This window comes from Larus michahellis, chromosome 3 (genome assembly GCF_964199755.1).
Source record: "Larus michahellis chromosome 3, bLarMic1.1, whole genome shotgun sequence".
Lineage (NCBI taxonomy): Eukaryota > Metazoa > Chordata > Aves > Charadriiformes > Laridae > Larus > Larus michahellis.
The window spans coordinates 120,693,195-120,720,640 of record NC_133898.1 but is presented as its reverse complement, the minus strand read 5'-3'; the positions used below and the strand labels follow the sequence as shown (position 1 = coordinate 120,720,640).

Genomic DNA, 27,446 nt, shown 5'->3' with positions numbered 1-27,446 from the left:
AAACTGGGAAAAGGGAATTGTGCTGGAAGCTTCTAGTCCTGGGGGCAAATTTGCCGTCTGATGAGCTCAGGCGTTAAGGGCAGGACAGACACCCAGTAGACTGCAACATTATTGACACTGGAAAACGTCCAAAGTTGTTGGACGCATGCCATAACTTCAGAAATGTTCTTCTTGGGAAAAAAAAATAATAAAAACCAACCAAACAACAAAAGAAACTACTACAGACAACAACTTCCTCCTGTTCCTCCTCTGTAGTAAGAGGTACAAGATAATTTAATGATCTGCTAATATATCTAAAGAAAAAATGGCTTTCTACTTTGGAAGATAAAAGGGGTCTGGCATTAAACTCTGGGGGAAAAGGATTCAAGTTGCTACAGCGTACGGGTTGTCGGTTAGAATCATAAAATTGCCTAGGTTGGAAGGGACCTTTCAGATCATCAAGTCCAACCATCAGCCTAACTCTGACAAAAACCATCACTAAAGCACTGCGTCTACCCGTCTGTTCAAGTACGTACCTTCTTCCTGACCCCTGACGTGTTTAAAAATGCCTGCTGTCGTTACCACGCTATCAGTAATAGTTCCTTAGTTTTCTCTGTACCAAAGATCGCATCTGCGAGGGCACCATAAACTGCAGTGGTGCAAGAACACCTTGTGCCACTGTTCTGGCAGCGCCCTGCCCTTCCAAGTCACCCTGTGCACCCAGGTGTCTCAGCAGCTCCCAGGTTTTGAGGAACTGCATTGGACCTGGGCTCCCAAAGAGAGATCCAGATTCAGTGTTACAGAATGAAGCCAAAACCCACGAGCGGGCACCAAAGGAACTTGGGAGTGTTGGGTATGGGCAGGGCACTCCAGCCATGGGGTGGGTGTTGAGACTTTCCAAAAGCCGGTGGGTGAGCAGCATTTGGCCGCAGCAGGCACTGCTTGAAATTCGCGTGGTGTATGTGTGTGCTGGTGCTTGGAGCTGCAGCCCCCTCCAGGAGACGAGAGCTGGACCCCTGTCCTGTGGGGTTCCTCTGCACGAAGGGTGGCGCGTCCTCTAACCCGATCTCACCTCCAGGCTTTGTGAGCGTGGTGGTGGCCTCTTCTGCTGCACAGTCAAGATCATGCTTGCCGAAACAGACTGTGCTGCTGGTGGGTTGTGACGGTGTGGTGGTTTGTTTCTCTTCGTCGGGGCTTCCTCTTCCCCTTAGAGAAGAGAAGAGGCAAAAGATGGTCTTGCAATCCAACGTGTTGACTGCAGGTTTGGTAAAGTGTCTTCTGGAGATCCTAGTGGGCTGGTGCCCTAAACTGTGCTTTCCGTTAGAGCTTGCTGCGGCTTCCCACGGGCTCTGACAGGCTTTGCGATGCTGGCGACGGGAGAAAATGCCCTGAGTCAGATTTGCCAACAGGGAAGGCAGTTTCTAGTGCCTTAGCGATGACGCTGTGAGCTTTTTCTCCCGTTCGCTCTTCGCAAACGCTGCCCTGGAGATAACGCCTTGAGACCAGAAGTGCCCAGTGAGCGGACACCTGGATCGAGCCATCCCCGCGGCGGGAGACGAGGCCGAGTTTGTATTTCAGCGTCCCCGGCTGGCGGGGCCGAGCCCGGCCCCAGGCCGTGCGGCGGGTTCCCAACGCTCAGCCCCGACCCTGCCGCTGCTGCCGCGGCCGGGGCGGGGGGGCCGGGGCTGCGAGCGCGGCCCGCGCGTTCCTGACCGCCGTACCCGGGGCGGAGGCGGCGGGGGGAGCCGGTGCCACCCCGCTCCGTCACACACACACCCCCTGATGGCGGCCGGCAGCTTTAAAAGCGGCGCGGCGGGTCGGGCTGGGGGGAAGCAGGCGGGGGGCATCATGCGGCGACCGCTCGCCATCCCCGGCTGCTGCCTGGCCACGGCCGTGACCCTGCTGCCGCCGCTGCTGCTGCTGCTGCTGCCGCCCCCGGCCCGGGGGCTCCCGCCCCGCCGCCCCGGCGCCCCAGGTAACCCCCGCCCCCAAATCTAATTCTTTTCCCTAATCTAAAAAAGATAATTTTTCTGCCTACAAATCTGGGATCTGGTCTTTTTTTTTTTTTTTTTTTTTTTTTTTTGGTAGGGCAAACATCGTGCCTCTCTTTCTTTTCACGTCTTAACGCTACGCGTGCACGCACAACTCTTTCTTCATGTTTTCTCAGCTTTCCAAAGGGCACAAAGCCCTTCTGCTGAATCTTTCTGCAAAAACTGAGTTACGGGATGCGTGTCGAATTACATACAATATGCCTGGAAGGATCCTAGATTTGCGCAGTCCGTCGCTCTGTCCAAAGGCAAAATCAACTCTACTACGGGGTCTCCTGAGGGAAGCAAGATCTATCTGTGCAATTTGATTTTTTTCCTTTCCTTTTAACTTGCACAAGAGAAAAATGTTTTTTAATGCATTGAAAAAAAAAAAAAAGTGCTGGTTTTGGGTTTTGCCTCTACTATTGAGAGATGTGTGAATTTATATATATATATATGTATATATATATATACACTATTTTTTTAACTGGAATGGAATAATGAAAGTCAACTTGATAGCAGCTGGAGAAGGTGTGTCAGGTTCCCAGAACAGCTCTTCAGGGAGTATATTCAAACTGAACACTTTACATTTTGCTATTTAATGCCCTGTTGAGCAGGAATGTCTCTTTTGGAAAAATATTGTGCTTTTGGGTTGTCTGTTTTTCATAAACTGGGAGTACAAATCCATCCCTTGACGGTATTGTCAGTGCCAGGGCAGGGTGTCGGGACAGAGAGGGTACAGCTTTAGGTGTCCTGCTATTGCTGGCTTGACTATTTTTCATCTTCCTAGAAGCGACGCTTGTCTCTGATCCGAGCTATGGCTTTTCAGTCTAGATTTATATGTCAGTGAGGAATTTTAGAAGCTAGATGTCCTGGTTCCGGCGGGGATAGGGTTAATTTTTCCTGGTATTCCATGCCATGGGAGCCATGCCCACCCTGAGCTGCCGGGGAGGGGGCATGAAGTCGAAGTTTGGAGCGGGCTGGGGCGTCCCGGGTCGCTGCAGGGAGCAGCGGTTACTATTTGTGTTATTGTCATTGTTTTCTTGTTCCCTTTGCTGTTCTGTTAAACTGCCTTTGTCTCAACCCAAGAGCCTTGCCCTTTTCTTCCGATTCTTCCTGTATTGGGAAGGCCCGAGCAAGCGGCACGTGGTTCTTTTCTTTGTTGCCGTCTGAGGCTAAACCACGACAGTCCTTTTTGGTGCCCAACGCGGGGCTCGAAGGGTTGAGGTAACGACAGAATCCAACTAGAGCTTGAAAAAACGAATGTGTTGTATGCGTTTATTGTATTAGGCAAATAGTCGCTGCTCACCATGTTGCTTGGTTTGTTCTCATGGCCGTGTTATGTGAATTCCTATATGGCTTATGTACTCCCTGCGATGATTTTTGTTACTTCTGGGAGCGGGATGAGGATTATCATTTTGCTGTCCTGTGCAATATCGCCTTATGAGATGATAACATCACTTGTGAGACAGTTACTTTGGGGCGTTTATGTGGTGTTGCTGTCCTGTCCGTACCTTGGGCACCGTCTCTCAGAATTTATTAATAATTACACCCAGTCTGTGGGGGAAACAGGGGGGGACACTTTCCCCAGATCTTTTGCCTCCCTTTTCTCCTTCGGGTCAGGTATGGCAGCTTTTGACAATTTTGAATATCCTTGGGATACTTAAACCAGCGTGTTCCTAGTGTTATGTCTGCTGAATGTGTTCCAGGTCCTGTTTAAGGTTAAACAGCTATTTAAGACTACTACCCGGAGATCTGCTCCGAGGCTGGATAGTCAGGGGTGGCACGGCATGTGGGAGAGCATGGGCAGGTACCTAGAGAACTACTCGCCTCCAATGGTCTGGGACTTCACCCCTGAACAATTACAGGACCCTGATAAAGTGGTAGAATATTTGAAGGGAAAATGCTGTGGCTATTCTAGAGAGGCACAACTCACCGCGCTGTGCTGGGCCCTGGCCAGTATCTACCAGGCACTGCTCAGTGTTACGCAGCACCCTCAGGGGGAAGAGATGGAGACCAGACCAGCAGCCACTGCAGCTACTGCAACCCCTGCGGCAGCCACTGCAGCTACTGCAACCCCTGTGGCAGCCACTGCGGCTACTGCAACTGCTGCGGCAGCCACTGCCGCTGAACCAGGGAACCAACCCGTGCCAGTATCAGTTGCCCCCATACAGAAGAAGAAGTACACAAAGAAATCAGTTCGCTTAGTAAGAGATGATGATGAACCAGGGCCATCACGAGAGCAGGAGGAAGAGGCAGAACCAGAGATAATTACTCGATCCCTATCCTTGAGTGAGCTGCGGGATATGTGAAAAGATTTTAGCCGACTTCCAGGTGAGCACATCGTCACCTGGCTGCTCCTGGTGCTGGGATAACGGGGCCAGTAGCCTGGAATTAGAGGGTAGGGAGGCCAGGCAGCTGGGATCCCTGTCTAGGGAAGGCGGCGTTGACAAGGCAATTGGGAAGAAGACCCAAGCCCTCAGCCTCTGGAAACGACTCCTGTCAGGCGTGAGGGAGAGGTACCCCTTCAGTGAGGATGTTGTATGTCAGCCAAGCAAGTGGACTACCATGGAAAGAGGTATCCAGTACCTGAGAGAATTAGCCGTGCGGGAGATGATTTATTATGACTTGGACAATGCAGACAGACCCACAGACCCTGATGAGGTGCGATGCACAAGGCCCACGTGGCGGAAGTTTGTACGGAGCGCACCATCGGCATATGCCAACTCCCTGGCAGTAATGGAATGGAAAGGTGAAGAGGGACCAACGGTGGATGAGGTGGCTGGCCGGCTCCAGCGATATGAAGAAAGTCTCTCTTCCCCCCTTGTCTCAGCTGTGGAGAAACTGTCACAGAAGGTCCAGCAACTTGAAGAGAATATCTCCTACTCCCCACCCATACAGACCAGTGTCTCAGCTATTAGAAGCAGGTATTTCCCCACTCAAGAGAGAGAGTACAGAGGGTACACACCACGAAGCACCCTGTGGTTCTACCTGCAGGACCACGGGGAGGACATGAGGAAGTGGGATGGACAACCTACTTCGACCCCGCGGACATGGGTACAGGAGTTGCAAGGAGGAAGGACAACCACAAAAGGGGATCCCTCCAGGAAAAGTGCCGCCCCAGTTTCCAGGGGGCAGTTCCCCAGACAGAGCAGAAGGCCTGATCTTGCTTCTGATCCTCTTGAAGGAACTTCGAAGCCATTTCTGCAGGAAGTGAGTAATGGATACTATGACCAGGATTAGAGGGGCCCTGCCTCCGGCCAGGTGGAGGAAAGGGACAACGGGGTTTATTGGACAGTGTGGACTCGATGGCCTGGCACATCAGACCCACAGGAGTATAAGGCTCTGGTGGACACTGGTGCACATTGCACCCTAACACCATCAAGCTATAGAGGGGCAGAACCCATTTGTATTTCTGGGGTGACAGGGGCACCCCAAGAGTTGACTGTACGGGAGGCGGAAGTGAGCCTAACTGGGAACGAGTGGTAAAAGCATCCCATTGTGACTGGCCCAGAGGCTCCATGCATCCTTGGTACAGATTACCTCAGGAGAGGGTATTTTAAGGACCCAAAAGGGTACCGGTGGGCCTTTGGCATAGCTGCCTTGGGGACAGAGGAAGTTAAACAGCTGTCTACCTTGTCTGGTCTCTCGGAGGACTCTGCTGTTGTGGGGCTGCTGAGGGTCGAAGAACAGCAGGTGCCAATTGCTACCACAACGGTGCATCAGCGGCAGTATCGCACTAACCAAGACTCCCTGATTCCCATCCATAAGCTGATTCATCAACTAGAGGTTCAAGGAGTGATCAGCAAGACTCGCTCACCCTTTAACAGTCCCATATGGCCGTTGCAAAACCCTAATGGAGAGTGGAGGCTAACTGTAGACTATCGTGGTCTGAATGAAGTCACGCCACTGCTGAGTGCTGCCGTGCCGGACGTGCTAGAACTCCAGTACGAACTGGAGTCCAAGGCAGCCAAGTGGTATGCCACGATTGATATAGCGAATGCATTCTTCTCAATCCCTTTGGCAGCGGAGTGCAGGCCACAGTTTGCTTTCACTTGGAGGGGCGTCCAATACACCTGGAATCGACTGCCCCAGGGGTGGAAGCACAGCCCCACCATTTGCCATGGACTGATCCAGACTGCACTGGAACAGGGTGAAGCTCCAGAACATCTGCAATACATTGATGACATCATTGTGTGGGGAAACACAGCAGAAGAAGTTTTTGAGAAAGGGAGTAAAATAGTCCGAATCCTTCTGAAAGCTGGTTTTGCCATAAAATGAAGTAAGGTCAAGGGACCTGCGCAGGAGATCCAGTTTTTAGGAATAAAATGGCAAGATGGACGCTGTCAGATTCCAATGGATGTGATCAACAAAATAGCAGCTATGTCTCCACCAACTAGTAAAAAGGAAACACAAGCTTTCTTAGGCATTGTGGGTTTTTGGAGAATGCATATCCCAGATTACAGTCTCAGTGTAAGCCCTCTGTATCAAGTAACCCGGAAGAAGAATGATTTTAAATGGGGTCCTGAGCAACGACAAGCTTTTGAACAAATCAAACAGGAAATAGTCCATGCAGTGGCCCTGGGGCCAGTCCGGGCAGGACAAGATGTTAAAAATGTGCTCTACACCGCAGCCGGGGAGAACGGCCCTACCTGGAGCCTCTGGCAGAAAGCACCAGGGGAGACTTGAGGTCGACCCCCAGGGTTTTGGAGTCGGGGATACAGAGGATCCGAAGCCCGCTACACTCCAACAGAAAAAGAGATATTGGCAGCATATGAAGGGGTTCGAGCTGCTTCGGAAGTGGTTGGCACAGAAGCACAGCTCCTCTTAGCACCTCGACTGACGGTGCTGGGCTGGATGTTCAAAGAAAGGGTCCCCACCACACATCATGCAACTGATGCTACATGGAGTAAGTGGATTGCACTGATCACGCAGCGAACTCGAATGGGAAACCCCAGTTGCCCAGGAATTCTGGAAGTGATCATGGACTGGCCAGAAGGCAAGGACTTCAGAATGTCACCAGAGGAGGAGGTGACGCGTGCAGAAGAGGCCCCACCATATAATAAACTGCCAGAAAATGAGAAGAAATATGCCCTGTTCACTGATGGGTCCTGCCGGACTGTGGGAAAGCATCGAAAGTGGAAGGCTGCTGTGTGGAGTCCTACACAACAAGTTGCAGAAGCCAGTGAAGGACAAGGTGAATCGAGCCAGTTTGCAGAGGTGAAAGCCATTCAGCTGGCTTTGGACATTGCTGAGCAAGGAAAATGGCCAGTACTTTATCTCTACACTGACTCATGGATGGTGGCAAATGCTCTCTGGGGGTGGTTACAGCAGTGGAAGCAGGGAAATCGGCAGCGCAGAGGCAAACCCATCTGGACTGCTGACCTATGGCAAGATATTGCTGCCCGGATAGAGAATCTGGTTGTGAAAGTACGCCATGTAGATGCCCATGTACCAAAGAATCAGGCCACGGAGGAACATCAGAACAACCAGCAGGTGGATCGGGCCGCTAGGATTGAAGTGGCTCAGGTGGATCTGGACTGGCAACATAAGGGTGAACTATTCGTAGCTTGGTGGGCCCATGACTTCTCAGGCCATCAAGGAAGAGATGCGACATATAGATGGGCTCGTGACCAAGGGGTGGACTTGACCATGGACACTATTGCACAGGTCATCCACGAATGTGAGACATGCGCTGCAATCAAGCAAGCCAAGCGTTTGAAGCCTCTTTGGTATGGAGGGCAATGGCTGAAATATAAATATGGGGAGGCCTGGCAGATTGATTATATCACACTGCCACAAACCCGTCAAGGCAAGCGCCATGTGCTCACAATGGTGGAAGAAACCACTGGATGGCTGGAAACATACCCTGTGCCCCGTGCCACTGCCCGGAACACTATCCTGGGCCTTGGAAAGCAAGTCCTGTGGCGACATGGTACCCCAGAGAGAATTGAGTCGGACAACGGGACTCATTTCTGAAACAGCCTCATAGACACCTGGGCCAAAGAGCATGGTATCGAGTGGGTGTATCACATCCCCTATCATGCACCAGCCTCCGGGAAGATAGAACGATACAATGGATTGTTAAAAACTACACTGAGAGCAATGGGTGGTCGGACTTTAAAACATTGGGATACACATTTAGCAAAAGCTACCTGGCTAGTTAACACCAGGGGATCTACCAATCGGGCTGGCCCTGCCCAGTCAAAACTTCCACGTACTGTAGAAGGGGATAAAGTCCCCGTAGTGCACATGAAGAATATGCTAGGGAAGACAGTCTGGGTTAGTCCTGCCTCAGGCAAAGGCAAACCCATCCGTGGGATTGCTTTTGCCCAAGGACCTGGGTGCACTTGGTGGGTGATGTGGAAGGATGGGGAAGTCCGATGTGTACCTCATGGGGATCTGATTTTGGGTGAGAATAGCCAATGAATCAAATTGTGTGTTGTTAATTACTAAGTAACACTGTCACTGTATGTCCTCATTACTATAATTGCTATCAGTTGTACTACGAGTAAGGCACGGGGGTGATGGGATAAGAACTGACCTCAGCAGCTGGCGCCCAGCAACTTCCTCAAGATCTACATCTTCAGCCCACGGACTGTGAGCATGAGCCACACCGGGTGCACCAGTCACAGCCTCCGAAAAATACAGCATGCAACAGACCAGCACCACCCAGCATCTCACCTGCCCTGAGAGACTGTTCTAACAGATGGAGCCCAAAGCCATGGATTAAAAGAACTCAACGGACACTTTGGAGGGATGGCCCATAAACTAAGGGCATTATATCTGCATGAATATATATGTATGTATAAATGACAGGGGAAAGTGGTGGCAATTCATTGGAACCTGTAAGATCTGGGCATGGCATAGATGGTATGGAATAAGGGGTGGATAATGTCCTGGTTCCGGCGGGGATAGGGTTAATTTTTCCTGGTATTCCATGCCATGGGAGCCATGCCCACCCTGAGCTGCCGGGGGAGGGGGCAGGAAGTCGAAGTTTGGAGCAGGCTGGGGCGTCCCTCCCGGCAGGGAGCAGCGGTTACTATTTGTGTTATTGTAGTTGTTTTCTTGTTCCCTTTGCTGTTCTGTTAAACTGCCTTTGTCTCAACCCAAGAGCCTTGCCTTTTTCTTCTGATTCTTCCTGTATTTCGAAGGCCCGAGGGAGCGGCACGTGGTTCTTTGTTGCCGTCTGAGGCTAAACCACGACACTAGAAATACTTGTGTAAATGTTCATTTTTACATCTACGACTGCTTCATAAATAATAAGTTCATTTATTTCTCTGCTCTAGAAACCTTTAAACAGTAACAACTTCTAAAAAAGCCTTTGTCGCAGCGTCATTTGCATCTTTTTCCTGTTGGCCTTTATTTCTTCTTCTTGTGTACTTTGGATTGTGAATTACACACAAGAAATAATTCCTAATCAGCAATCTACTTTGTTGCTATCTTAAAAAATATTGTTAGGATCCATTCACTATGTAATCTAGCCAGTTGTTCTACCATTTTGTTTCTGTAGCTTGTAAAAATGGAATTCAGGCTTACGAAAATAAAAAGTAAGTACATTTATATATCCTTATACATCGTCATCACTTGTGTGTTGGCTCTTACATGTGAACTACAACCCTTTGTTTCACGGATAGCTAGATGTTTTGTGGGCTCAAACGTGGACCTATCTTTTAATATGTAGAAGTGTTCCATTACTTATTACTTGTCAAAATGAATCCTTAAGAATTTCTAATGTGTTGCCCACTATCATTTTAAGCCTCTTCCTAAAGAGTCAAGAGTGCCAACATCTATCTGGTAGGAGTAGTTTGCCGTGACAGCTCTGGCTGCCCTCCGGTGCGAGCTCTGTAGGAGATAACTGAAGTGTTCTCCTTCCTTCTTGACAGACTCTGCCTGCAAGAACCGGCCCCTAGACCTCGTCTTCATCATAGACAGTTCCCGTAGTGTCCGACCTGAAGAGTTTGAAAAAGTGAAAATCTTTTTGTCAGAAATGATCGATACTCTGGACGTCGGTGAAAGAACAACCCGCGTGGCAGTCCTGAATTATGCCAGCACTGTCAAGGTAGAGTTTCCCCTCCGGACCTACTTTGATAAAGCATCCATGAAGGAGGCTGTATCTCGCATTGCGCCCTTGTCTGCTGGCACGATGACCGGCCTCGCCATCCAAACTGCCATGGATGAAGTCTTCACTGAGGAAATGGGCACCCGGCCAGCAACCTTCAATATCCCCAAGGTGGTCATTGTTGTGACAGATGGACGACCTCAAGACCAGGTTCAAGATGTGGCAGCAAGCGCCCAGGCAGCTGGCATCGAGATCTATGCAGTCGGGGTAGACCGGGCAGACATGCAGTCCCTGAGGATTATGGCCAGCGAACCGCTGGATGAACACGTCTTTTATGTGGAGACCTACGGTGTGATCGAAAAGCTGACATCCAAATTCAGAGAGACTTTCTGTGGTAAGATGGCCAGTCCAAGAGGGTAGTGTAATTTGGCTCCTTGTGGCTCCTACTGTGGTTCTGCTCCCTAAGAAAGAAGTGTTTCAGAAGTGTTATGTATCACATTTAAATATTTCCTTTGCCACCCGTTGGGCAAACACGCCAACCCTGTTATTCAGTGGAGGCCAAGTAATGACCTTTCATTTTGAATAGTGACCTTACCGTGCAAGTAACAGACCTGATTTCAGTGGACCTCCTTGTGCAGTGGGTCCCATTTAGTGCAAGAGAAAGCAGGGCAATCTGGCCAGCATTTGGCTCCATATATTTACTGACTTGCCGAGAGCGCATGCTGGAGCCGTGCAGTCTGCTCGTTTCTTTTCCCATCGGGCTGGGAAGCAAGGAAGAGTGGGAGTGTGGTTCTGAAGGGCTCCTTATAGATTCGGAGTCGGAAAATCAGTGTGGCAGGGGAACCACCACGCTAGCTTGAGAAATTTGGTGCAAAGTGCCCAAACACAACGGCAGGTCATCTCGGGATGGGCTTTCTTTCTGCGCTTTCATTGCTGGGCTTTTTCAGTGTGCCAGACTTGCACTTTTCCGTGTTTTTCTGTACCTTGTTTTAGACAGGGAGCTGTGGGATGGTTTGAATTAGCTTTGCTCTTTCAGGGCTGCTCTTGGAAAAATGCAAGATGTATATTTGGTTTGGGCTAGAGCTCCACTAACGATGCTAGGCCAAGTGTGGGTTCTTATTGTCATTCACAGAAAAAAAAAAAAGGTCAGGTATCTGTAGTATTTAGAACAGCCGATAGGGAGCTATGACACAGCCCTACTCACAAAAATCAAACGATGAAATTTTTGACAATTAAAAAAGTAGATTTTTCTAGTAAATTTCGAACAAAATTACTTGTAAAATAATTATCCAGCAATTAATGGGTAAAATCAGGTGTAAAGAACATTGTAAGAGAATTAAAATAACAGCCATTGGCTTGGGAACTTGGTTGGCAATGTGTCCGTTTGTTATTTCAGAGCCTTACTAAAAACGACCACCATACCTTTTGAATACGTTTAGAGTGAACAGACCTCTTTTTCTAGGTATGAACTAAATGTGTAGGACCATCTGTAGACAGGACACTTTGCCCAAGAATTAACATAGGAAATGCCTGGAGGTTTGGCTTGACATCACGTTGTGTCGCTGATGTGACCACATCCTCTCTCTGGTAGCTGGAAGTGGGTCCAAGTGCCCACCTACCAGGACAGGTATGTGCGCTGTGAACACAGCACTAATTTTCCACCCGTGTTCTCGCCAAAGCAAGTCCTTTCATAGCACCAAAGAAAAATCTCTTGTTCTTCAGAGTAAGCCTACTGTTTATTGTGCTGAAGCGTAGGAATTACGCCCCTATGAAGCTGGAGGATGAACCAAAGAGAGCTCACACATACACACTTCTGAGTTCCCTGCATGCAATTAGCCAGCATCTATGGGGCTCATGGACAAAAATGGGGTAAAGGGAATAGTTTTTCAAAAGGTTCCTACAAACCAAATAAATCTAAGAGGGTCTTGTAAGGCAGCGTGGGTAAACTGGGTCTTTTCCAGCTCCAGACTGCTTTTTGGTCAGAAATTTAGACTCACCAGTGACAATTAGGATTTTCTTTGCTTTGGCCAAGGCAAATAAATTTGTTTGTAAAGTGAACTGAAAACAGGAAAACTAATGTTCAGGGGCAAAATAGTTGGCTAAGATCAAGTTGTTGATGCGCTGAGAGCATCGTTCAACATGAGACCATCCTGAAGATGGAAAGTCTTAGCCTTGAATTGGTGTCCAAGTCAGTGGAAGCTTGACTTTCCTACCACAAAAATCTGACCATTTGAGTCTGAGGTTCTCAGTTATGGTTGAAAATGTGACCCACAGATTTTATTCATAAGTCATGGAGATGAATTCTCTTATTCCCAAGGGTGTAGCAGAATGAAAAGATGCTCTCTTGGTTTGAGATTTTTTTCTGCCGATGGAAATACAGGACACGCTTTCTATCAGCCTTAGTAGGGGACATCTAAATTTTCCATGTTTTGGAAAATGGGCAATGTTGCCTTGCATTCAGAAAGACATGAGAAGATTCGAGAATTCTCACTTCTCATTTCTTAGCTCACCACTATTGCTTTGGAGTTTGATTTTACCAGTAGTCAATATCCACATTGTAAGTACTCACGTAAATAGCATCTCAGGTAACAACAGACTTGTCTTTCCATTTTTTTCTCCTTTTCCTTTTGATTTCCTCATTCTTTCTTTTCTTTCTTTCTTTCCCCTTTCCCACTTTTTTCCCCCACCTTTTTTTTTTCCTCCTCCCCCTTTCCCTGTCCCCTTCCCTTTTTCATCTCATCTAAATTTAGTCAGCTAAAAATCATTGATGTTTAAGTGAGCATCTGGGTTTCTTTTACAGTCTGTGGAGAGAACAGGGCATCTTGAAGTGACCAAAGAAGCAGCAGATCCAAAGCTAAATACACTTGAGAAAACTTAGTCAGAAGTTAATTAATCATGTAGTTGGACCATCTGTGAAGGAGAAGACTGTCAGCACACACAGTGCGTTGCAGGGACAGCCCAGCATTGCAACAGTCGTTTTGTCTGCCATGCTTCTATCAGCTGCCATCCATCATGCTGCTTTTCGTATCGCTGTCCTCTGTTTTCTCAGCCTGATGAGGTGGCCTTACTGTCTGCTGGGGAATTAGCTGGGTCCCCGAAAATCGAATCTCATTTTGTACTTTGCAGTTTCAGCTTCTCAGGATATTATTTCTGTTCTGTCCTTCAATTAGAAGGTTCACATGCTTGTAAAGCTACATTAATGTAGAAGCTTTCCTCCATATCCTCTGTTGGTCTTAACTTTTTAAACGTGGAGCAAGGCACCTGCAGCCCTCACATACTCATCTTGCACTGGTGGCTTGCTTTGCTGGCTGATACATCTGGACCATCATCACGCAGACACTTTTTTCATCCCCTGAGAAGACTGTGTGTTATCCTACTGCCTCCGAGTCATTTTTCTCTTCCTCCTGGTCTATATGCTCTTTCTGTTGTAGTTTTATTGTATTTGTTTTTTATTTTATTTTATTTTATTTTATTTTATTTTATTTTATTTTATTTTATTTTATTTTATTTTATTTTATTTTATTTTATTTTATTTTATTTTATTTTACTTTCTGTTGCATTTCCGTTTACATGTTACAGGAACTCATAAATCAGGTTGTACACCAGTGAGCAGAAGTTAGTAAACTGCCAGACAGTGACTGATAAATTCTGGGATTATTTCGGCTGGTTGTCTGTAATAGAAAGGGACTGGATACAAAAAGCCAGAAGGTCCTTTTCATTGCTGAGTTCTCTTTCCCAGTGTAATGTTACAACATGTTTAAAATCTCTCCCTGGTGCACCCTTTTCAGTTCATCTTGTCTTTCTGCCGCCTCAGGTGGTGAGTTATTTCAGTGCAGTTGTTCCAGGGTCATTTACGACCTTTCTTTCTTCTGGCTACAGAATGATGCAAAAGATGCCTGTAACTTTTTGGGACAGTGACACCACACTGACATTTACTACTTCTAATCCAGCAAAAGGTGCAAGATGTACTTCTGTATGCAAAATAAATTATTAATGACTGTTTCTTTCCTTTGGGGTGGCTGAAATGCCTTTTCTGTAAACGCCCTTCGTAGCTGCGAATGTGTGTGCGCTGGGGAATCACGGCTGCGAGCAGGTCTGCGTGAGCAACGGCGGCTCCTACCTTTGTGACTGCTATGAAGGCTACGCTCTCAATCCAGATAAGAGAACCTGCTCAGGTATTACTTGTTCGGTAAATGTTTCCCACTAGAAAAAAAAATCACTTTTGAACACCATAATTGACAAGCTACTCGCGTACTTCTGTTGAAAGAGTGAACTTCTGTATCTCCTTCAATAATAATAAATCTAATAATAAATCATATATAGAAGTCTGCCGCAAGTAATGGTGAGATGTAGTTTGATTCCACCACCATCCTTTTTATTATGCCTAAGATGCACTCATTAGGGCCAGATGCCAAAACAAAGTCTTCAGATGTAGACACTGCACAGATATTTTCTCCTACCTCTTATTCTAATTCCTTCAATTACTATTGCTGTTTCTGAGCTGATTCCAAATTAAAATATATTCGAAATTGCGAACATGCACTCCATCCCAACCTGCTTTTTATTAACAATGAATTGTTTCTCTAACATGCCTCTTGCAGCTGTGGACATGTGTGCACCTGGAAGGCACGAGTGTGATCAGATCTGTGTGGGTAACAACGGATCCTACGTCTGTGAATGCTATGAAGGCTACACCCTGAATCCAGATAAGAAGACTTGCTCAGGTAAGAATTAAGGGCTACTTTAATATATGAAACTCACGGAGACATGTTTCCTGTGAGTTACACTCATTATTTCTAGTTGAAAAATTGCTTACAGACGTCAACTCTTAAAATGAGAATTCACCTCTAGCCTTTCCCCTTGGTTCCAGTGACAATAAAATTGCATTTTTCTTTAAATGTGTTGATTAAAAGAATGCAATTTGGCACTTACCTACCATTTTATAGTCTTCACAGTAATTCATTAACATCGCTTAGTCCCTGGGAGAGCATGAACCTATTTCGGAGATGCCCACCAGCACTGTGGCTCCACTGGAGAGTGAGTGCCACTAAGTCCCTAGAGAACTTAAAACTTGATGATTTTCTCCCGTTCTCTCCATCTCTTCTGTTGAAACTCAGGGGTTTTTACAGCTTGCTGCTTCTGCTTCCGAAGTCACGCAGGGCTCTGCTATGTAGCAACCCCAGACTTTCACCGGCAGCAGCTTCTTCCTTTCCTTCTCCTTGAATTGGCCCCCTGAAAAAATTGCCTATTATAATTTTTTTTTTTCCCAAAATATTTCTCTGGAGTTGTTTCTTTAAATCCAGGAGTTTGGCACAGCACCAGCCTTAGGGTAGCTATTTTATAACTGGTAGGTGCATCCCTCCCTTTGAGAGCTCCTAAGCATTCTTCTCACTGAAGTTTTCACTCCTTATTTCTGAAGAGAGAACATAATCTGCTAGTGCTCCTGCTTTTTTGTTTGTTCGTTTGTTTATTTTCTCACTAGGCTTTATATCTCTTTGCCACTTAATAGCATTTCTACATACCGTGCCTGGCTTTTTGTGCCTGCCTTCAGCTCATGGATGAAAGTATGAAGTTAAATTTGGATTCACCATAGTTACTGCTAATATTGCAAGAAGCAACTTCTGCCTGGACACGTGGCAGGTTATCGCTCAGCTCAGTATGGTGTTTTAGCTTCATCTTTACTGGGGATGCTCAGGACTGTTAGAATTGATGATGAAAGTCAGAATTGCATGAGATGTGGTATAGTAATGTCTTGCAGTCCCAGTAACTGCCTCCTCCATTAAATAATTAGTAACTGAATTCAGTTGTCTGCAGCATAATATAATAACGCAGTAGGGCACCGGCTGAATCCCGAATTGAATCCTAATTAAATTGTTTTTATAAATGTTGAAGCATTTAAAACGCTTGAGCGTCTGGGAGGGATTAAGAGGTTTCTGTTCTAAAACGTGGTTCACCGCAGCCATGGACACGTGTGCACCTGGAAGGCATGATTGTGCGCAGGTCTGTCTGAGCAATGAGGGATCCTACAGCTGTGGCTGCTTTGAAGGCTACACTCTGAATCCAGATAAGAAGACTTGCTCAGGTAAAACCTGATTAAGGAAATACTGTGTTCAGCTAAAAGCAAGTGGCTTTTAAAAATCCATTTAATTTATGTTATTTTTCCGATAATTTATCCAAGAGTTTCTGTACAGCTCCTGAAAATGCAGCACAACTTTATTTCTTCGTGTGTCCAGTAATAATTTGAGACCCATGACTCTTCTACAGTTGCGTGAAGCTTGTAATTGGTATCATTAAAATGCCATCTGGCATTTCCCTGAGGACTTCACAGTATTTTCACGCCCATGGAGCACGAATTGTCATACCCACCAGAGAGAGGAGAAGGATAATATATTTGGTGGGAGTATGCGATGTGTACCTGTGTCAGCAAAGCAGCACAAGGGAATGAGATGAAGGAGAACAAGGACTGCGCTGGGAGAGAGATTACAGTCTGTATCACCATGAGTGTGATCACTCTTTCTGGTGGATATGCTTGGACCTTAAAAAAATACTCCTTATTGCTCTAGAGGATGGAGGGAAATGTTCTTTCCCAGTTCTGGTCTCTCGTGGAGACGCATAGATGTAGCTGTTACTTAAGGAAGTATATATAAATATATAGTACCTACAAATTAATAGGTATTCTCTACCATTTTCACTTAATTAGGATTTGAACATCACTCATTTCTTTGGATGTCTCACTGATGCTTTATTTACACAAAATCCTTTTTTTCGAATTTCATCATAATCCCTTTCCTCACTACATTTTGTATGACAAAGCGCTGAACCTAGGCTTCCAATTCCAGGAGGTTCCCAGGCAAATCTCTCCAGTTAAGTCATAGGTCTCGTACCTCAAAGAGGTGAAGCCAGAGGGCCTCAGTATTTCTTCCTGCCTAGTTTAGGAGCCAATTTTTTAAATTTCCTTCCCTCCCTCCCTTCCTTTCCTTCCTCCCTCCCTCCCTCCCTCCCTCCCTTCCTTCCCTCCCTCCCTCCTTTCTTCCCTCTGTCTTTCTTCCTTTCTTCCTGTCTTTCTTTCTGTCTTTTCTTTCTTTCTTTGCCTGTGCCTGATTGAACTGTGACCTTACTGCAAAGATATCCAAATATAGGAACTCCTTCTCAGCTTGGCCTTTCAGAGTTGACGTGTTAAATTTGGCAGAAGACATCAGCCTCACACATCAAGTGCCCACTTCGTAACTGGCAGCGGATGCCACGTCTCTCTCTTTTTTTTCGCAGCCACATATACTCTTCTGTTTATGGTCTTTTCACTCCATAGAACAGTGTCTTATCCAACTCAATTAGAGCTGAAATAATGCCAAATGCTCTCTTAAAATCCAGATACTTGTTCTCTGAAATTCCTATGGATAATTATTTTGTAACTGGGTCACTGCTAGTTCAGTTCCTTTTGCAATCTGTTACAATTGCAAAAAAAGTATCACCAGTGTTCCAAAAATCGTATTAATTTTGTGACGTGGATAGCCAGATAAAAACATACTCTGTGTACCCCACTATGGCTAATTGTGTGCTGACATGCAATAAACGCATCCTGGTTTGAATCCAAATGAAGATATGTTTGCTAATGGGGATTACTAACATCAACTAAACTGAAGTTTGGGTACTGGTTAATATTCTTTTCTTCTCCAATGCCTTCCTCAGCTGTGGACATGTGTGCACCTGGGAGGCACGACTGCGAGCAGGTCTGCGTGAGAGATGATCTCTTCTACACCTGTGACTGCTACCAAGGCTACACTCTCAACCCAGACAAGAAGACTTGTTCAAGTAAGAGCAGATTACTGTTCCCTATTACCCATGCCCTCCCCAGCTAAGTACATGTATTTGAATAGCTCTCATTAGCAGTATGTATTATTAATTAGCAGTATTAATATATTTGGATCTGTTTGAGAAACTTTCACACACATTCAAGTGTTACAAGACAGTTCTATGTCCCTCTGCCTTTTCCACTTTGGGTAACATTCAGAGATACAAAGCGCTTTATATGCGACAGTGCTAGTAACTGCTCACCATTTGGTCTTTCTTTATCATAACTAAGGCCTTCACTCTATTTAAAAAAAAAAACAACAAACCAATATTCAGCAATCCCAGAACTGAGAAATAATTGAAGAGAGAAGAGCAGGGGTTAGTCACATAGTCACATACTTTGCAGTACTGTGGAAACTGCGTGCCACCATGCAGGGGACAGTCTGAGGTGGAGTCCTCCCATCCAGCCTGAATTTCATGTTGCTGTTTGTTTCTTTAGCTTCTCAGCTAACTGAGTGTTATAGTAAAAATGTCATTTTAAAAAAAACCCAAACGTTTCTTTCCTTCCTGGTCTCCCTACTGTAAAGTTATTGCGTGCTGGAAACTTTTCCTAGCATGCCTTTGGAGGTGATCTGGCACTTCACATCTGGTGGGGTTGGGCAGCTGTGGTCGGAGTGAGCATGGACTGTACAAGGTAAGGACCGAGGGAGACCCCAGTGAGGCAATTAGTTCATCTCGCTGCCCCAAGGCATGATCAGTTACACATCTCAGTAGTTCCTGGTAAGATTCACATAGGACAGGCTCCCAGCATGGAAAAGGATTGCCATCGGGAAGCCTTAAAAGAAGTTATCTTTCTTTCGGATAACTGTTTCTCCAGAGTGCATTCTGTAGGAAGGGCCGTATGTGCACCAGGAAGCCACGACTGAGCAGGTCTGTCCGAGCAATGGTGGATCACATGCCTGGGACTGCTATGAAGGCTTTGCCTTAAATCCAGATGAGCAAACATGCTCAAGTAATAATTTAATGTTTGGGTTTTTTTTTTCCCCTGAATATATCTATTCAAGTACCTCTCTATTGAAGTACCTCTCTTTTAACGTGTTAAATCCTTTTAATCTGCTTGAGAAACGTTCTATCAACTCAGAAGCTCCCTGGAAGTATAATGCCTTTTCATTAGTGTCCACTAATGTTCTGAGCTAGTTTGATCCTTCTTGTTTAGTTATAGCAGTTATTGGATTTAAAACTACAGTTGATTCTTACCTATCACCACACATTTAAGGACTTCACTGTATCTAAAAAAAAATAATCAGTTATAATCTGCATTTCCTTATGAAATGGGAATAACTGGGGGGATTGGCAAGGCAGGGTTCTGGGGCATCTGTCTCTGGGGCGTGGGACACAATCGTGTACCAGCACTCAGAGGATGGTGGGGGGCCAGAAGGAAACAGAATTGGTGTCAGAAGAACTACTGCAATGCTACACCATATGTTCTTGTCCACTCCTCCAAGGTGAGTGGGGCAGGCATGAACTCACCAGCTGCTTTCCCTTCACCACATGGACAGTAATGGCATCAACTGTTGGCAGAACCTCTGCACCATTTGACGTAGAATCATAAGTAAAGTTGGGTTGGAAGGGACCTCAAGAGGTACCTAGTCTGATCTCTGGTTCAAAGCAGGAATAACTTGACATTACATCAAGTGGCTAGGGACCCTGATTAAGAACCAAGTTATAAAATACATGGATATAGCCAAACGCCATCTGCACAAGTAGCAATTTTTTGTAGGTCTGGGCTTAAACATAGATGCAGTGTAAAAACACAACACCAGCATGTTTTATATGACTTGTTGGGCATCCCAGTGGCAACGGGAGTGTCCAAGATTTTGACTATCAAATACTGGAAGACTGCATTTCACAGAAGGACTGTAGAAGACTTCACGGTACCCTTGGGTGGTTGCCAAAGTTGGTTGGAAAACTAATTTCGTTAAAACAGACATAATCCAAGGAGGATCTGTATCTGTCATTGGAGCATTTAAATGCAAACATAACAAATTAACTGGCAGTTGGTTGGAAACCAACCATGTTGATGTGATATTTTGAACTGGCCTTCCTCCAGCTGAATCTTGAACAGCTCTTCTTTGTATATTGACCATAAAGCTGGTGGAGCATTCCAAAAAAGGGAGCTGGACGAATACAGGTTCAGTGGAATCAAGGAGACAACAGTTTCAACATTGGCTCTAAGACAAATGAATTTCTACACCCCTAGAAATGAATCTGTTCATAGATTTTTTTCAGTGAAACACGGAATGAACAGCCTTTTGAAATTGATATCTTTTAGTCTATATTTTTCTGTAATTCAAGCAGCCGTCAGTTTCCTTGCAAAATGGAAATATCAATGGCATAAACCTAAAAGAGCAACTAAAACAATTCAGAAAAAAAGATGCATTGTATCCAGCTATAATATTTCTATTGCTTTGCTCTTGTAATGCTCACATAATTTGTTTAGCATTGACCCGTTATGCATTTATACACCTACAGAAAAAAATAATTGAATAATCTGTTGTTGCTTTTGCAAGCAATGTAAAAAAAAACCAAACCATGTATAAATAGACAGGTATTACATACAAGTAATCCCTCTTGACAACTTGTTGAAAGAATGCGTCATAATTATAGGCCCTCTTTTAAAGAGGCTCCGCCTTTGGAAACCTATTATTCTGGTCTCATGTGCAGAGTAATCTCAGTGCTGTAGCTGTGCTTCAGTAGCTGTTGGTATGTTTGTTCTTAGCCTGCGCAAGCGGGGCAGCTTGCCTTAACTCCCCGTTTTCTTTACGGAGTAGGTGAGGTTCAATTGCCTTTCATGTGGCTATGAACTCACAGCCATCAGCTGATGCCTGATGTTATTATACCACAATGAAATTTTCACCTCTCTGAGCCCTTTGTGATCATCCCTGGTTTTGTGGTGGATTATGGAGGAAAAGGAATTCTTAAGGACAGCTGAGGCTGGTCCCCTGTAAGTCTGGAAGACTGAGGGCAAGACATTGAACAGATTGAATGGAACCAACGTGGAGTATGTTAATGCTTACTTTCTCTTTCTAAGACAGACTGATGACTTCTCTGTCATACTACCTGGCTCCTCAATTAATATTGCGGTGCCTTTCTACTAGATTTTAAATTCATTTGGGCCTATTTGAATGTTCCTGTTCCCTTCATCCATATTCATGTGACAATGGAATGGACTTGTGTCTACGCCTCTTGATGAATCAAAAATGATACTCCCTATGCATGTGTATAGCCAACGCTACAAACCAAGAGTCCTTGTGGGGTGATACACATTGATGATTTAGCTGAACCTTATTGCTTAGTATTTAAAATTAATACATGTGTTCCTGCTTTCATTTTTGTACTCTTTACCAGGTGGTAAATTCAATTATTCTAATAATTCCTTCCCAATATGAGACTTACTGACTATCTAAATTCCACCCACATCTCAGAAACTGATGTAAACTGACCAATTTCTGACACTCACCGACTTGTGTATCCAAAATCACTACATGCCTTCCTGCGTGGCTTGCAAAACTGCAGGAGGCATTCTCAGAAGTGCTGTGTTTGGGAGTGATGGGTACCCCAAATGCCAATACAATCCAGCTTTGACAGGGCAGCAACCTTGACTTAGATTCTATTAGATGTATTTGGATATGAAGAAGAAATCCTTGACTATGCAAGTGGTGAGATACTGGAACAGGTTGCCCAGAGACGTTGCAGATGTCCCATCTCTGGAAGTGTTCAAGGTCAGGTTGGACAGGGCTTTGAGCAACCTGATATAGTGAAAGATGCCCCTGCCCATGGCAGGGGGGGTTGAACTAGATGACCTTTAAAGGTCCCTTCCAACCCAAACCATTTTATAATTCTATCATTCTTCTGGAGAGATGCTTAGCAAGTTAGTCATGGCCTTAAATACAGCTAATTTGATAGATTCTGTTTACAGTGATGCCAGTGGCCTTCCTGTGTGGATAATCTAATGGTCAAAGTACTACTTACAAGACAGAGACCTGGACTGCAGGTTCCTCTCAGTCTGCATCACTTGAACACACTCATTTCATGTCCCAGGGTGCCCTACCTTTTGGGATGGGGGATAGTCTGGATGACAGGGAGAGATAACAGGTGAAGGGAAGATTCACTCTAGTGCAGCAATTAGAGTTGATGGGGAGGCTGGTTGGTCCCTGCACTCAGGCCTCTTTTTATATTTTGTTCAATAATGGTCTAATTTAAAGAATGCAGAGGATCCAGGTAGGCGGGCTTCTGCTTCCCTGCTCTGCTTCTTCCTGGGTTAAAGTCAAGCTCTCTCTTGCCTGTCCTGTTTCTGGACTATGACACTCGTATCTCTCACTGCACGCCGACCCCTGTTCACTGCCGTCCCTCCTTCCCGACTGCCCTCGGTTGCAGCTTGCTGTAATCTCACAGCATGAGTTCAGCTCCCATCGCAGAATCAAGCGTTTTAAAAGTTCAGTAATTGTCATATTCTAAATGCTGTTTTCTCCCTTAGAAGCCATAACGAGCAGCCTCATAACAACTGAAGAATCCTGTAAGTGTGAAGCCATAGCTGCCCTGCAGGACTCAGTCACCTCACGTCTTGAAGCTCTGTCCGCAAAATATATCCTTTTTCTTACATGATCTGCATTCAGCTCTTTGCTGGTATTTTAGAGGGAGCTGCTTTGATGGGAGCCAGGGACGCACCTCACAACAGAATCTATTTTCCTATTAATTTTATAAATGTTATGGCGCAAAATCTTGGTTGTTGCAAATACCATTATGCTTTCATATTTCATGAAGGGCTTTAGTATCAAGATACAGATAAAATGCACACGTCCATGTCACCTAGATGACACATGCTATGATGTTGAACATCAAGTACTGCTTTGTTCATAATTCTTCCAGATGATTTTACTGTTACAACAAATGTTCAGTTTTGACCCCTCCTATTAGTAGTGTGTGCATGTCCCAAAATTTTCAAGACACCCAAAACAGGCAGTGTGACAACAGTCTGACCATTGCTGCAGTTATTCCTCTGCATCCCAACTCTGCAGACAGGCACTGTCCCAAGCAATTTTCACGCACCACCTTCTTCTCCGGGAAAATGTGCTAGCTTATTAATACCCAGCTGCTGGGATATACGAGAATGGGGGAGCTGCGAGGCAGGGTGCCGAGGCTGGAGGCACCAGGCAAGCCTTGGGTCCGCGGGACATCCGGGGTGCAGGCTGGCTGGTGCCAGCTATGCTGCGCTGGAATTTGCCAGCTTCATTTACTGCAGCGTGGCGCCTGTGGAGAGCAAAGCAGGACACTGTATGTTAACTCACTATTTATACAGATAAATGAATTTTTCAGTTCACCAAAGTCTCTGAAAGCCAAATGAAAACTTCTGCCAAGGACACAAGACTTTCCCAGTTCTTGAATAAATTCAAAGTTATTTTTATAAGATGTAACTGCAAATCCCTCTTCTTGCAGTGTCCCTGGAGTTCAGTTTATCTTCCTGGGAAAGGTGAAGGGAAGACTGATTTTCCTTAGATTATAATATATAATTACAGGGAATCTAAGTAGTTAAAACAGAACACCAAGATAATTAAACCTGGAGTGTCATCTCAATAGTAGTACGTGCTTCAGAGAACAATCTTTTTGCCCCAAAGAGCTAATGTTAAGCAAGAAAATGTGGTGGTTTCAAGTTATGAATATACTTTATTACAAAGAACTGAGGTTTTCTTTCAAAGTTATTCTTTAGTGTGTAATTTGTATCCCCAGCATCCTTTCAAGACAACCTGGGAAAAGCAGAGGAGACAATCACTTGCTGCTCCTCGGCCCTGAATGTCACTTGGTCCAGATCCTTTCTAAGAAATTATTGAGATCATCTGGGAAGTTGCCAGACCTTGTCAGATCTCTAAAACGTTTTGAAATCTCTGGTTCAAGCCATGTATTGACCTCATTTAGGAAACAGACTGTTTGTTGAAAATGTCGCAATGAGAAAGCGTATAAATAAACCAAACCTTATAAATTATATCCATCTATTATATTTTCCTTAACAACTGACCACTAGATGAAGTGTCTGAGAAGCTGCAGGCATATCAAAGCAGACAGCAGGTCGTCTGAGCTATCATTCTATTTAATTCTAAAATAATCTTTCAGAAGCAATCCTTTTTATTGTGTTCAGCAAGCTTTCTTTTGTTGCACAGCTTACAAAACAGCAGTTGGTTTGTTATTATTGACAAATGTCAAGAAGACTTCAGGAAGACAACAGTCTTGAAAATGCAGTGACCCTGAGGATCTTCATGTAGTCACTTCATAACCATAAAGCTACCTATACCTGCTGCGCTTCACGTTGTACTACAAGTAGTACAGCGGGTACTGCTTTTCTGCAGTAACTGCATTTTATAAATAAATACAGAAAAAAATGAATGGATACGGTATATCACATTATATAAAACTGTGAAGTGGCAAGGCAGAGTAAAAAATGTGCCTAGGCCATCTGTCCATTAAATGGGGAAGTCATTTGGGGTCTTGTAACTTATTTTAATAAAATAAAGTATGATCAGCACACTGATGTTGGAAGTTTTTTTGTATACGACTTAAAGAATGTGTTATGAAATAAAGTGTTTAACAAAAGCAAGGAAACAAAACCTCAAAGATAAAGAAGGCATAAATGGCAGAAATGCACATAATTAAACAGGATACTATCCCCATAGTTGGAAAAAGATCTGTTTGATTTTAAACCTAGAAGTCTTTGTTAATACAGATAAAAGGTTTAATAGTAATTTCAGGTATTAATAATGTTGTTTAACACTCAGAAGGATGAAAGACATCCTCCAATTTAAGGTTTTTATCCTGCAAGATTTACTTAAGTTATTAGTCAGTCGTTCCTGTTGTCATACCACGGACTTTACTGGGACTACTTGTATCAATTGGGCTTGTAGGATAAAATGCACAAGCTAACAATTAAAAAATTTAGTTGTGAAAGGAATCCACTCATTTTGCACACTTGGCATTTGTAATCATCCAAATGCTGTAAAAACGATATATAAATAAATTTGAAGATGGACTCAAAACTATGATGATTCTTCTTTTTTTTTTTTAGAATTGAAAAATCCAACATATTTTGGGGAGCTTTGCAATATAATTACACAAAATATTGTATCGGTAGCTGGTATGCCGAGGACATACTATAACCACATCTGTGCTTGCTTCATACCTTGCACAGAATAGATACAGCCAACTGGAAGGAAAAGCGGTGGGCAGTTCAGTTATGACGTTCACTGGGCATGGGAGGGAGACTTCAGATATGTCTATACAGTAACCTTAGGTTAGAATATAATGCTAAATAGCACAGGTGAACACGTGGCACAGCTTCAGCAAGGGCTAAAAATGAGACTATAAACTTTCTGAGACTGCTGGATTGGTCTGTGGTTAGTATTTTGTGTTATTAATTTGATATTAATTTGCTGTGGTTCAATTAGTTTAGCGTGGGACAACCTTGCTATGCTACACTTGCTTCCTTAAAGTGCTGTGTATGCATATTTTTTTCTGTAAGTCATGGAGTTTTATATCCAGCACTTTACTTTGCTTACTTTCATGTCCTCTGCTTAAACATGGGTATTATAAAAGGATTTACAGGGCCAGAAGTATGCCTTGGCCTCCGCAATTGTTAAGAATAAACAAGTTGTAAATCTAATGCAAGACTTTTCAACTTCTTGGCAATTGGGAGTGGATGACATCAGCCCCATTTACACTAAGGCCAGTTGTCAGACGAGATGTATAATTTTATATGATAATGGAAAATTGTCCTGGAGGCCAGATGTGTCTTGCAAGCTGTCTGCTGGGCAAGCTTGGTTTCATGCATTAGTATTCATAACTCCATTTTATGTTAAAAATGATAGTATTTACATTCAATTCCTCTGAGCAATTACCTTGTCTCACTTTGTTTATGAGCACCAAATAAAATTCCAAGGATATAAGTGATTTCTTAAAAATTGGACATACCAGCATGTCCTATTGATTGAACATTTTTATTTTAAGTAAAGATGAACTTGATATGGAATAAGTAATTATGCTGTCTTAATTATTGGGGCAGTAAAACTTTAATGCAGAGAACTGTTATGAAAAGAACTAAATTTAATCTTTTGGATGGTATTTTAAAATTATTTTTATTCAGAATAGAAAAGAATTTCAGTTGGAAGTGACCTACAATCATCTAGTCCAACTGCCTGACCACAGGCATTTTCTAAATTACCTTTAGCTATCTTATTCAGCTCTAAGACGCTTAGAGGGATTCAGCCAGCTTTGCTTTATAGTTCTTACGTATGTGCTGCTAAGTTGGCATCAGTCAAAAAGCTGGATGCCCAGTGCTCCTCACTGTTGCATGTTCATGTAACCTCAACAAAACGTCATGATAAGCTGTGGCTGGTTTTACTTCTCTGCACTTCCAGTCATCTTCTCTGAGCAGATGGGAACGCACTAAACTTGACGAGACACAGGTTTAAGAACTTGGCTTCACCATGATCCTCCTTTGACACTGAACAAATTGCTTATATTTCAGTGTTTATGTTGTGAATAATTGCACTGTGGAGTGCTTAACTGCTATGAAAGTGAGGGGGATGCCCTGGGAGACATGGCACTTCTGTTCCTCCTATGTCAAGCAGGCCACTTAGAGCAGGATGCAGAAGACACAGGATGGACCATCTTCTGTACATCTCCCATGTTCCCCTTTTCTGTCAATCATCTACAAAACACCTTCGGTATGGAAAATATTTATTTTGCGGCTGGGTCCGACCTAGCTTGGCATCAGTGCTGCAGAGCCCGTCTGCTCCTGAAGGCCCCTGCACCCCTCCTGCGGGCACACACCAAGGCTTGATCCTTCCCCCCGCCCTCACGGTCCAAGAGCTTTATAACAGCAGTCACCGGGCTCGCTTACCCTCTCTGACCCACCGAATCAAGGCGTTATTCATCTGTGTATGTAACCGGCTCAGCAGCCGTAGCTGCGGGTGCCGGCAACGCCCTCTGAGGGAGCGGGAACGGCGCCTGCGGCCTGCGCCACCAACGCCGGTTCCCTCAGGGCGCCCGCGCGCCCCTACGGCCACCTCGGGGGGCGGGGTTAGGCTTCGCCCCGCCCCCAAAGGGGCGGGAGCGCGCGTGGCTGGCGCCAGAGGGCGGGCTTCTCCTCCCGCTCCCGGAAATCGGATCAACTTCCGGCGGCGGTTGCCAGGGTGACGCGGTTGCCAGGGAGGCCGCGCCGCCCTGAGGGGAGCGGTGTGGGTCGGCACCCCTCGGCCCGCTCCGCCAGGATGTTCATCTACCTCTGCAAGAAGGTGCTCCCGGGGCACGGAGGAGAGGCGGGGCGGCGGGGGGGCAGGCCGCGGTCCTGCTTCCCCCTCAACTCCCCCGGGAGCTCCCGGGGATTGGAGGCGTGGAGGCCTTCGGGGCGCAGAGGGGACCCTCGGGGCTCCCTTCCGCTGCCTGCGGCCGCTGTGGCTCTACTGGCGCTGCTGGTCTGGCCCGGACCCTAGAGCGCTGCCCTGCTCTGTCCCACCTGCTCCCCTTCGGCCTGGGTTTGGGGC

The 27,446-nt window shown here is 45.3% G+C and overlaps 2 protein-coding genes across 5 annotated transcripts in view; both read left to right on the top strand.

Moving 5' to 3' along the window:
- Positions 1-1,628: 1,628 nt before the first annotated feature.
- MATN3 (matrilin 3) lies at positions 1,629-25,214 on the top strand. 2 transcript variants are annotated; one of them, XM_074581921.1, is made up of 8 exons: positions 1,629-1,954; positions 9,893-10,462; positions 14,121-14,243; positions 14,670-14,792; positions 16,028-16,150; positions 17,755-17,877; positions 22,394-22,501; positions 23,933-25,214. In XM_074581921.1, exons 1-8 carry the CDS (start codon positions 1,762-1,764, stop codon positions 23,986-23,988), a joined length of 1,419 nt encoding a protein of 472 aa, XP_074438022.1. In that variant the 5' UTR covers positions 1,629-1,761; the 3' UTR covers positions 23,989-25,214. The 2 variants fall into 2 exon arrangements, with proteins under 2 accessions (XP_074438022.1, XP_074438023.1); XM_074581922.1 differs by lacking the exon at positions 16,028-16,150.
- Positions 25,215-27,073: 1,859 nt separating this feature from the next.
- The window catches only part of WDR35 (WD repeat domain 35), a 43,047-nt gene continuing 42,674 nt past the window's right edge, over positions 27,074-27,446 (top strand). For 2 of the 3 annotated variants that reach the window (XM_074581919.1, XM_074581920.1), the window contains exon 1: positions 27,079-27,197. In XM_074581919.1, the coding sequence (XP_074438020.1) occupies positions 27,174-27,197 (24 nt within the window). In that variant the 5' untranslated portion in view covers positions 27,079-27,173. Of the gene's footprint in view, positions 27,198-27,446 lie in introns of all 3 variants that reach the window. The other variant, XM_074581918.1, reaches the window with a different exon arrangement.